The sequence below is a fragment of the Etheostoma cragini genome, chromosome 21, assembly GCF_013103735.1.
Source record: "Etheostoma cragini isolate CJK2018 chromosome 21, CSU_Ecrag_1.0, whole genome shotgun sequence".
NCBI lineage: Eukaryota > Metazoa > Chordata > Actinopteri > Perciformes > Percidae > Etheostoma > Etheostoma cragini.
The window spans coordinates 2,404,950-2,417,710 of NC_048427.1; the positions used below are offsets into that span (position 1 = coordinate 2,404,950).

General features: G+C 40.0%; 1 protein-coding gene across 1 annotated transcript in view; it reads left to right on the top strand.

Annotated features, from left to right (window-relative positions):
* Window positions 1–12,761, top strand: part of myo1d (myosin 1D) — a 93,268-nt gene that overhangs the window by 64,084 nt on the left and 16,423 nt on the right. Inside the window, exon 21 of the mRNA XM_034859583.1 lies at window positions 7,418–7,572. Within this exon, the coding sequence (XP_034715474.1) occupies window positions 7,418–7,572 (155 nt within the window). The remainder of the gene's footprint in view (window positions 1–7,417; window positions 7,573–12,761) is intronic.

Here is a 12,761-nt window from a genome sequence, read left to right on the forward strand (position 1 = left end):
ACGGGCTGAAACAATTAGACTACAACAATTTAGATGATCAACTAGCCATAAATAGTAAGAATTTGGTTTCTCAAGCTTTTTAAATGTCAGGATGTGTTTATTGGTTGTTTCATGTCACCTTATTTGGATCTCTTTGGACTTCAGACTTACTTACTGTTAGTCAGACAAAACAGGTTTTTATAAAACAACATTTTATGACATTTTATTGGCCAAACATTAATTGATGACTTAAAGAAATATTTATAAAATGCTTCTATCACAAATGTTAATTTTATAAAGTAGTAAGATATGCATGATATTCTTGCACATCTGGTCCTCCTGTATACTGTATCCTGCTGTATGTGAGAGCAGCTGCAGCAGAGGTGACAGTATTATCTCTGGTTTTCACATCTCACCAGCCTGTTGTCCTGTGGCAACATGGCAATATGCACAATATCTCATTCAGCTCTATGATTGGCTGCTTTTAATTCATATTCACAATGTGATAGGCCCATTAATGCTTCAACATGCACACAGCACATGAGGCTGTTTCCATGGCAATTTTTTCACAAGCACAGACAGAATCAGTTGAAATTTTAAAAAGGTGAAATTTCTTTTCTCTTGTTTCTTGAATCTTCTTGCACAAATGTAATTTATTTCTTGACTCACACAGTTACACATTCCTACCTGGAAGCTGCCCAGTACAACCACAGTCAGAGCTGCTCCACTGGAGCGGTTGGGGTTAAGGGCCTTGCTCAAGGGCCTAACAGTGGTTGTAATTCCCCCCCAACATATTGAGGGTGGTGTAATTTGTTTTAGCACTGTTTTAGGATTAGGGTTAACCTCAAACGGCCCTTTTGAGGAGAAAAGATTACCAGTCTTCACTCTTTAAAACAAAGAGTATACACAAATGTATTCATGCCGTTGAAGGTAAACTACTGATGATATTTTTGATTGTAACCAACACTCCTAGTAAGCTCTGCGTTGAAGCATATTGCTCACCAGGTTTTTGCACCACTGACCTTGAAGGTGAGGCAGAAATGAGACAAGAAGTGAAGGTGTAATACATTAATCTCCGAGGCGAATATGCCCCCGTCGTTTGGTGAAATGAGTGAGATATGAGGCTGGTGTGTCGTGACAACTGTGACGAGACACCCCAATGTTTAATCTGACAAAGTGACATGTGGGAAATAGAGAGCTTGGCGATTGACACCCAAAGCCTGTTTCGCTGCATCTGGAAGTGATATGAGGAGATGGAGTTGAGACAGATGGTGGCAGACAGAGAGCAGCATTTTAGGAGATTCTTAGTAATTGTTCATTCAGAGAGAGTGAGTCACACACACACACACACACACACACTGAGTTGATGGATAAGGCACAGTCCCATACACACAGCATATGGAGAGCCATCAGTGTTGGTAAAGAACGAGGCAGGCAAGTATGGTTTGCAGTTTTCACACATTGGCAGTGACTCAACAAGATGCACTAGAGGGTAGAGACATTAACAGATTTTGTAACCATCCTTTTAAACCCTGAAACAAAAATGTTTGTTTCTGTTTTTCATCGTAAGAATTTGTTGTGTTTTTAAAGGGGCTGTACTCGATATTCAGAGCATTAATGAAGCAGAAAACTACTGTTTGCTATGTAAAGACATAGTGGAGTAATGACGTCACACTCCCTCTGTGTGTTGTAATCCGAGCTTTTCTGGTCTATATTTTGATAGTAGAGCTGTTGTCCAAAGACTATTAAAAACACATCAATTAGCCACAATGTTGGCCACTGGGTGACATGTATCTTCTTTACCATGAACATGCACACTGTAGTTTTTTTGTAACAATTAAAACAAGTCAACCAATTTTCAAATTGGTTGACATCCTTTTAGTCCCCATCATATCACTGATTATAACCACTGCCTTGCTGTACCTCTAACAACAGGTCTTTTTAAATGTCAAGCTGAGTGGGTGAGTGAAAACGACAGAGTGCAAAGGCGGGTGAGAAGGAGGTTAGAGAGAAAGAGGGGTTAGGAAGAGGAGATAGAGCTGTGGGCCGAGACTGCAGCATGACGCGGAGCTATCGATCGGAGAAGGTCACACAGAGGGGAAAGCAGTTAGCTCGTTGTTGATTAGCACTGATAGGCTAACACCACAGCATCTCCTTGGCTGCCCTGTACTGTGTATTTACATGCAGGGCAGCATGACGGCTGATAGATGGCTCGTACTACAGAGAGCAGCCTACTGCTGTGGATTTACACACCAATTAATGCCTGTGCAGCAAACGTGGGATAGTTAAGTCTTCTTTGCATAAAACAAATACTGATTAAGAAATGGTAAATTATGCATCAGTGACTCATCTCACTGCTTTTCACCATCTTCTCGTGTTTCATTTTCCATTCCTGCCTCACCCCTCTATCTAGTGCAGTATTTCCCCTCTCTCCTCTCTCTCTCTGCTGCTGCTGCCGCGTCTCTCTTCCCATTGTTGTCATGCCAACTTCCCGGGAGACAGGGTTGTCATGGATACCGAGCGGCAGGGCAGATCAGCTGATGTCTGGTGTCGGTCAGGCATGTGCACAAATTGGTCTCCCGTATGTGCACTCTTTTCCTTCCCCTTTTTCCCAGCGAGGCTTGTTTGGGATCCCCGAGGCTCTCGTTCTCCTCGCTCTCTTCTTTGCCGTGTGCGTTTTTGTTTTGTTGTTTCTCACATTCACCCGTTGATCTCTTCACTTAGGTCTGTTTTAGTTTATTCACATACCACTACCAGTGCAGTGTGACCATATAGACTTTGTTTGTAAAGAAGCATTAAATTGTACATATGCAGCCATGTAGTGGTATTCTTAGGGCCATGTTTTTCATGCAGCGATCAATTTTTAGATTTTAGGCCATTTTGCTTCAATAACTTCTTCATAATTCTTTAAAGCAAGTGGAAATAAAAAAGAAAAGAAACACACATTTAGGTCATTATTTTACTACAGTGTCCATTTGTGTCTGTAGTATTCTCCAAAGGGTATAGTAGCTAAGGATTTGATTTGAAATGGTGTCTGTAAATAGTGGTTTCCAATAAGAAGTTACGGATTTTTAAAATCCATATCTTTAAAACAGGATCTGCAGCAGTGTGCAGTACAACAAATTATGGTGTTTTTTGAAAATTAAACCATGTAAACCTATTCTGGTACAACCTCAAAATACAATTATGAACCTGAAAATGAGCATGATATGGGCGCTTTAAAGTTTTTTTCTTTTACTCTGAGCCCAAAATCTCTACATTCAAACTTTGCAGTTTCATTCATTCATTCATTCATTTGGTTTTTACAGAGGGCTTTGTTCATATATCATTCAGAGCCTGATTTATATTACGTTAACCCTCCCTACATGGCAAAACTTGATTTTAACGTTTGTTGAAAGTATATTCTGATTTGTGGATTGATAAAAGAGAGTTGTCCAAAGATTCTCTCTGAAAAATCTTTTGACTCTGATATGTCAACAAATTAAAACAAAAATTTTGAACCTGGCTTTATCCAATGTTTAGATTCTGTTCTGCATGTACTGCATGTCTTCCCCCTCTTTATCCCCTTTCTCACCTAGCAGTCCTGTCCATTAAAGGCGGAAAGCCCAAAATATAGTCTTAAAAATAAATACCATTTGTTAAATATTTGATTCTACCCCTCACATGTAGTAGCTTCTCTTCACCAGCTGGTTGAAAACTGCTGTGTTGGCTGTCTCTATGAAGCTCCAACTTCTAAAGATAAACACTGTACACAAGGTCAGAATGATAAGGTGATGAAGCATAAATCTGTTAATAAATTCATGCATTTCAGAGGCAATTTAAAGGGCTATTAGTATTCTTTACTGTAAACATCACTGGTTTGCTCACTGGTGCCCTCATAGCCTCACAACATGAATGGCTGCCCAGCGCAGCTCATTATATTCATTTAATCACAGAACCCCCACTCATTGCTTCTGCTGCTTTTCTCCTCTTCTATCTTTACAGGATTGTTGAGATGTGTTAAATAGCCAATAGGTTGTTCCCATAAGAATACACTGGGAGAGCCGCCTGTTCTCCTCATGACAACCGCAGAGTGGATCAGACCAGAGAGCACTTTACAAAATCTGTTGTGGTCCAGCCTGCACATTGTCAACTACAGATTGTAAATGTGAAAAAAAAAGAAAAAAAAAAGATTTAACAGAGCAGTGCGATGCATAATATTCCAGCATTGTTTTCAAACATATTAAGTAGGGAAAAGGTAAAGGCATCAAGTGAGAAGTTTAGGCGCAAATGTGATTGCTGCTGTGAACCTCATCTACATCTTTCACATCGGTGACTGTACTGACCTGGCCACATTCAAAACCCTTATAAAAACACACCTCTTTAGATTAGCTTTCCACATACAACAGTCTTACATTTCTCACCTGATAGTTAGTGGTTTTATTGTTTTTAATTACTTTTAACTTGCTTGTTTTATAGTGGTTGGGAAAAGAATTGAATCTTGGATGCATAGCAATTCTCTCTCGAACGATTCGATGATTCAAGTTAAAAATCGATTTATTTATTTTTTAAATGTGTTGATTTTTATTTAAAAGTTACTGTCTCGAGACATGTTCAAATCAGAAATAAGAGTGACTGAAAGAGTTAGTTTAGGCAAGAGAGCAGAAAAATATATATATATATATGTGTGTGTGTGTGTGTGTGTGTGTGTGTGTGTGTCAAAATCTAAGCTTTGTCAAGCTGCTTTGTCTAGGAAATTTTTTTATGTTCACGCACAAAAATGTACATACAAATTTTTTTCGGTAATCGGTTTAGAATTGAATCGTTTGAATCGTTGGCCTCTGAATCAGAATCAAATGGTGAGGTGCCAAGAGATTTCTACTCTTATTGTTTTATAAGTTGGTTTTTATTGCTTATTTGTTTTTAATGGGCTCTATATGTGCTGGTTTTACTCTAAAGTGTCTTATGTACCATGTAAAGCACTATATAGATATAGCTCAGTATTTTCAGTATACTGTATTATACTATTATACAGTATGAATGTAGATAACATTAACAAAGTGCAAATTAAAAAAAGAAAAAAAAAAGGGTTTAAATGTGAGCCGAGCAGATGAACAGCACAGGTTGATGACACATCTCTCTCAGCATGTCTTTACGATTTGCACCATAACTGGATGCAACGAACTAACATGTAATGTCAGAAAATGCCTATCACAATTTTTTTAAAGCTCAAGGTGATGTACTCAAATGTTTGTTTTGCCAAATGTATTCAGTTTACTATAACATACGACAAATCAAAGCTGATAACTATATTGCACAATCTAACGAATTAGATTTTGTGTAGTCAGACACAGATTGGGAAAAATATTTTATTAGACCCATCTCACTAAGTGTTGCATGTAATAAGCCTGCAAGGTCACTATTATCTCAGTGTGTAGGAGACTAATTATCAACACAAATTAACACAAAAAGGTTGGACTGCTGTAGTAAAATGTATCATAATCATCGGCCACTCCAACATTTGAACAGATGGCCGGGCAGATAAATGCCTTGAAGAAAACTGATTTTGTAACAAATGAAGACAAAAAAGACAAGGAAATGAATAAGAATGTATCATTACCCAACTCATTAGAACACTGACTGTCGTTCCATTCAATTAGGCCTTTAATATAAATGTAAATGTAATCGTCTCCATGTAATTAACTGCGGGTGGATTGCTAGACGGAGAGGCATGGCTTTAGGCTTTAATTGATGGTGATTACGTGAAGTGTTTGTTTCCGAAGTCACAGGCGTCATGTTGGAGCTAAATAAGCTAGCTGGTTGTTTAGCCGCCGGAAGCAACCTGTCATTCCCTACCCTGTTGAAAGTACCTGACTGGCTGCCCTGTGGCAGCCAGTCAGGTACAACATGCACTGCCTCATTTCAGCTCAAAAAGACAAATCAAAGGAGAAATAAATAACTTACAACCTAAGGGAAGGAATGACAAAGGAGATGGAGAAAAGCTAGATTTAAAGGAAGAGGGATGATAGTACATAAGAGAAAGGAATTGGGGTTAATGAGCTCATTTCCCTGCTGAGATTTGTTGAACAGATCAACTTCTTCCTGTTTTGTCTATTTAAAGACCTGTTAAGACAACCCAACCAGAAAAGTGGGATTCCCATTTTAGCCTGGCTGCTCTCCTTTGGTCATGTCGTTTGGGGCTCTGAGTAGAAAAGGTTGATTGGACCTTTGGGATAGTGATCAATAAATATTTATTGCAAGTGCTGATTTAAACCTTGAGTGAGAGAAGTCCCATACATCACCATACACCGGACACTGAGAACACCACAATACTGTTATGTGTTTGCTTTGGCTCCGTTTTTACAAGAACTTTATTCTGAAAAGCTTTTAAAATAAAGTGGCTTACTAAAACTTAATGCAGCAATCCAAATAAAGGTACATCCTAACGTAGGTACTCCATGAGGCGTCAAGTTATTCACAACATTGTACATGTTTATCATTTTAATGTTGTGGGGTTTCACTTATATTATACTATCAGTTTTGGCTTTTGACAATTCCAATTAAGTTTATTTAAGAAAGACAACAACAACATTGCCGAAAGAGAAGAATTGCTTTGTGCTGTTTTACTATAAACAGAATGTCAGAGGGAAAAAAATTAATAATATGGAGCTGCTGGAAGATTTGGACAAACTAAAATCCTCAAAACAGTGCAAGGCTTGGTCCTCGATGCCGCAGCCGCGGGTTTGGTTACAACCTGTCGCCCTTTGCTGCATGGCGTTCCCTTTCTCTCTCCTCTTTCATGTCTGGTTTGTCCTGTCAAAAATCAGGGCCTAAAATGCCAGAAATCCCTTCTGATTATCCAAAAACCAGACTATCGATCCTTCAGACAATTAATCAGGCGTCATGACTCACCTCAGACTGCTCGTCAAACAGAGAAATTCAGCCCAATTCTAAACAGAGTCAGGGATGACCAGCATGCACATTACCATGACCCTTAAACTAAAGCTGCTAAATGGAATTCAACTTTAATATTTTCACGTGGGCTTTTCCTCCTATAACATGTAAAAATGTCTTAAATTTCCTAAATTTTGTAAATTGCAGTACCTTTTTATTACTGTACCAAGGAGTTTCTTCTCCCACTAAAGAAAGAGATCTGCTGAATACCCCAAATTCCTCAGATCCTCTCTTCACTTCCAGTGGAAGTTAAACGTGATGAACTGCAGCAGCCCCAGTGAATGAATTCATGTCCTCTGGGATGGGCCAACTCAAATTCCCTGATATACATCTGTGTCTGTGTATGTGCTGTGTTTGTGTTTGTGTTAAACAACAGTACAGATGGGTATGTGATGTTTCTCAACACACATTTCTGCCTTTTCACATGTTTGTGTTTCTCTGCAGACTCAGTGTACATGTTTGTTTGCATTTAATTGTGTACCCTCTCTCTTTCTCACTGTCCCAGGTGACAGGAGTAAGCGTGTCCCCTGGGAAGGACCAGCTGGTTGTGTTCCACACCAAGGACAGCAGGGATCTCGTGGTGTGCCTGCAGGGCATGGTGCCGGCCAATGAGAGCCGCATTGGGGAGCTGGTTGGCACCCTACTTAGCCACTTCAAGAGGTAAGCGGTGCGGGAAACAATGGGCCACACGCGGTCACTCGTTTATCTACAACTTGACATTTTCAACTGTTGGGATGATCTTCAATGTCCTAAAAAGCTTTAAAAACATGGAATGCCAATTTAAATGACCTGTGGTTGACACGAAGGGGAAGGTTAAGACCCCCTTAAGAAAGAAAATCATTTAATTATCAGCATATTTTTAACACTTGAACCCAATACACTTAATTTAGTTTAACTTCCAGCAGTATAACAGAACAATGTTGTTTAAAATAACTATAACATTTTTGTAATGTGAAATACTGATGTGACCTCTTGCAGGAGGATTATGGGGCACATAGAGTACATGGTCTCGCTGTCCTCACTTGAACCCTAATGTTCATTTAATCTGAGCTCAGAGATCTCTTCTGGCCAGGAGACTGTGAAGGCCAGCATTAATGTTGTTTTCAACCTATCCTAAGAATAGAAAATCTATATAGAGAGATAAAGTCCCTGAATCCTGCAGTAGCTTTCTCTTCCCTTCAGATTCACTAAGGTTCACTACAGGACTGTCCCTTTTCATATCACTCTCCAAATCTGCAATACATGCGCAGCATTGACAACCCACTCTATGTACTTTATCATCAAGACATTGAAGAACGGGCTCAGATATCAACCTTTTGAATGCATTTACATGTTCACGTCTAATACAGACACATCTTTTTAACAATATTGCATGTATCCTGTTTTATTTTTTTGAAAGTAAAACTAGTAAATACATTGAGATGTGGATATGAGGCCGATTCTCAGTGCCTCTTATTTTAACTCAATTCATTTGATTTTAGCTCAGTTTACAAGGTTCTTCTTACTGCACTAAATCTGCTTGTTTTTCCCACTTACCACCAGGAAAAACAAGCACCCACCCACTTGCCTTAAACGCCAGGCTTGGTGTCCTCAGTTAACTTTTTTTTTACATTTTTATAAGCAGTTTACACATTGTTTAATCACGCATCAGCGGGAAACTCTTGACTCCTTCAACTGGTTGGTCTTCAAATAACCTTAAAGCTTTATTGCGTAACTTTTTGATATTGATGAACGCCCGTTAAATTCCAGCCATTGCCAAATGAGTTGCTACAAAGCTAATTAGGACTGTCATCCACACAACTCTCTCTGGATTTCTCAGTTTGGCTGGTATGTTCAGATGATTGTGGCGTGCAGTACCTCAAGTAAAGATTATTACCTCTTCTAAAGAGTCCATCATGTTTTTATAATCCTCCGTGTCTTCCTTGGCTAAAAGCAACTGTGTGGAGGAGGGGTGGGGCAGTATGCAGTCACGTAAGGCTTGTATCATTCTGGCACGCAAACAGTTTTGTTGTCATGACTTAGAATACCTCATGGGGGAGACAGAAACTACACGATATAGCTTTAGTAAAAAAAAAAATTTAAAGTAGCTCCAGATACAAGTGTATGATTTAATTCATTCCACTTTCATCCTGTGTTTTATTCCCAGAAGGGGAGGTCTCTGTCAACTGAGCTAACATTGACCTATTGACTATGTACATATACCATTGACTATATACATATACAGTACAAAAAATGCTATTGAAATGTTAGAACATCCTCACAAGGTTATACATCAGGGGAGATTAGTCTGGTTCAAATGGATGTACATTGCTTGGATAAAGCCTGCTATCCGGCGCACCTTACCACACGCTGAATGTTCCTCCCCTCTCACTGTCTCTGCTATCCATGCTTAGCGCCGCCCAGGACGGTTTTGATCGATTTAAAGAAATACAAATACTGCATAGACAAAATGCTCGAGTCATACCTTTTGTCGCAGTGCCCTATATTTGACTGATTGGAATCAATTGGTTGTTAAATCCAGCTGTTGATGCTCAGAATAATTAGAACCAGATGAGGGAGTAAAAAAACAAGACGCAATTTGTTTGCAGATATTTTGATCACTCTACACTATACTGTGATTGCTGTTTTTATTAAACATGTTTTAGATCACTTTTAATTTTGCTCATTTCCCTGATTATTGAATAGACTCCTCCACAACAGTCTGGCACATTGGTATTGATTTGTGTGTCCATGTTTGTCTCTCTTTGTGTTTGTGGGAGGAGACACAGACAAGGTTTGTGCGTGCAGACAGATGTGTCTGAATCTGCTTAGCTTAGTGTGTATGTGTGTGCAGCTTTGCCTGTGTGTGTGAGCGCATTTGCTCCATCCTTGCTATTCTGTGATGGTATCTTGTTTCATTGGGGAGCCCATTTTCTCTGGAGGTGTCGGGCTGAGAAAGGCCTCCACTGGGCCTTCTGTAATGACCCTTCATGTGCTTCGCATACCAGCTCATCCATCACTGTACAACACTGGCAGAACAAAGGGTGCACCAGCATGTGCAAAAATGTGTGTTGGTTGTTCTGACTGCAAAACCGTGTGTGTCTGTATGGGGAGAGATTCTTGATAGGCAGTCTGCATGGGACTGTGTTTGTGCATCTGCCAAGTATGATTTTTTTTGCATGCAGTGTACCCACTGCTGCAGCTCCCTGTGGATGTGGCTTTAACCTTTATCTCTCCTTCAACATGCTGCACAGTGCACAATATGCACAGTAGCGAGCGGGGAGAGGGGCAGCTTACAGCAGCAACAAAGCAACACTTTCTCCTCCTCAAAGTGACAGTAAGGCCAAAGCAGAATGACACTGCCACTGGGAATAAACCCTTGTCATAGCTGTGTCTGGATACTCGAGTTTCCGTGGGGCGTGATTGGTTTTTGACAGTTTCCACATCAGTTTGGTGTTAATCCGTTTTATCATGTTATCATGAATTTAGATTTTGCTGAGAACTGGAGTGGTTTTAATTTTGAGATTGTGTCAAAGCTGGCACATTTCAGTGTTTCTTTAAAGCAGAAACTCATCAATACCCAAACAAGTCACCAAGTCGCCTCGAACTGAAGTGTTTCAGAGATTTCAGCAGATTTTCAGAACGATAGATAACCCTCTTATCGGCCATGACGCACCAGTCTAGATTCAGAAGAACTTTAATTCTTATTTTGCATAAAAGGGAAGGGGGGGGATTAGATTCCCAACCTCCCTCCTCCCTTTCTCCCTCTATCCTTTTTTTCCCTCTCCCTCTTTCATGCCTTTTTTCAGCTTCCTATTTTTGACTTTATCCCCTTTGTACTAATCTCAGTCTCATGAACCACCCCCCCTCTATCACAGTCTTTCCCTCTGCCTCCCCTCGCTCACCGTACTTAATTTTTGGAGAGGAAGCACTAAAATATTTAAGGCTGTGCTGCTGTTGAGGCCTATATTTAGATGAGACAGAGCCGTGTGTGTGTTTGTGTGCGTGTGTGCGTATTGACATGTGCCCCACACTGCAGCACTCCCACTGTTTGCCGCCAGGATAGCAGATCAGACACTCTGCATATGTCTCACACACACTGGAAAATGGTCCACCGTCTACTAGTGATAAACTTTTAATCTGTATGAAATAGTGTTTATTAGGGAAAATCCTTTATTCCTAATGTTCCCAGAAGAAGAAGTAGATTTCTCATGTTCTATTAAGATGTCTCCCTGGCTCGAGCTGATGCCTGCCAGCTTCATAGTATATTGTGTGTCAAATGATGAAACACTTTGAGAAAAGACAAGTAGAACTAGGGTTAACCAAACAATTTAGGCCAAGTTGAGGAACAACCTCTATTGACTAGGTTTACATGCACATAATATTCAGATTTTACTAGACTTTTTTAGTGACTCTCAGAAGACAAGCAAAGTGGAAAAGTTATACTCAGGTGTAATACACACTATTTTCAAATGTCTTGTGACTTTATGTTCAATCTGTGAAAGCTTTATATATCATTTGGATTTCTTCTTATTCGATTTGCCAACATTTCTAGCAGGTTATTTCTCATCAAACACTTGCTTCACACCTTTCCCACTGAGATCTGAACGTAAAAATAGCTTAGTGTTGAATTATTCATCCCCATCCTCAATTCTCACAGGTGGTTCGCTGCAGTTTAAAGACCTGATAAATTTACAAGCAGGAGTTGTCTTGTAACTGAAGACAAATGTGACATTAGATATGTTTAGATCATGTTAACGTTTTGCAAAATGTGTTTACAGCTCTCTTCACTCCTCTCTCTGTGTGTCAGTCACAACCTAATGATAAAGTTGCCCCATGACCAACACTCGTTAAATCCCTGGTTCCAATGATCCCCTCTGTCTTCCCGTGTTTGTAGTTTCTGTGTTGTGTAAGCTTAGCAGCTGGAGTTGGTTTCTTAGGAAAGCAGTGTGGATTGTTTCTGTAGCAACAGCATGGTTTATGCTCCACCAACTGCTACTGCTGCTGTCAGTGTCCACAGTGACTAATGAAACACCCTGTGCAGTGGATTGATTGTGTGTGTGCATGTGTGTGTTTTGTGTGCATGCATGTGTGACAGGATTTTATGAACCCGAGTGTCCAGCTGACTAACTGACAGATATTGCCATCTCTAAACAAATAAGTCTGAAAATTAACAAAATCATTTTGTGCAGCATTTAGTTGTTTTCATTGCTTGGGTTTATTATATTCAATTCAATTTTGGTTATAGTATCAATTCATAACAAGAGTTATCTCAAGACACTTTACAGATAGAGTAGGTCTAGACCATACTCCATAATTTACAAGGACCCAACAGTTCTAGTAGTTCCCTCCAGAGCAAGCAACAGTGCGACCGTGGCGAGGAAAAACTCCTTTTAGGCAGAAACCTCGGACCCGGACTCTTGGTAGGCGGTGTCTGACGACTGGGGTTAGAATGAAGAGTGGCAACAACGGTCACAAAAAAATAGTAGTGCGTAGTAGTTCTTTGTAGTAGTTCATGGCAAAGCAGGGCACTGCGTTTGTTGCAGCCTTTGATGATTTATTCTTAAGAACTATAGGGAGCATGAGGACATCCTTCCAAGTCTTCCTCCGCCACTGTGCCTCTATGACAGATGTTTATAGAGCATATACATATACCTACTCTCCTCTAAGCTTCACTCACCTTCATTCTTCCTTTCCTTCACCCTCACCTCTTCACCCACCCTACAGTGTGAGTCAGCAGTAGCGTGCTGCCATACAGTCTATGTGTGCTGCAACTGAAGCACAGCCCTACATTGATCTGAGATTTGGTCATATTTTGTTTCTGCCATTCTCTCCTGTCCCTCTTTCCCTTAAGTACAGCATGTTTAACC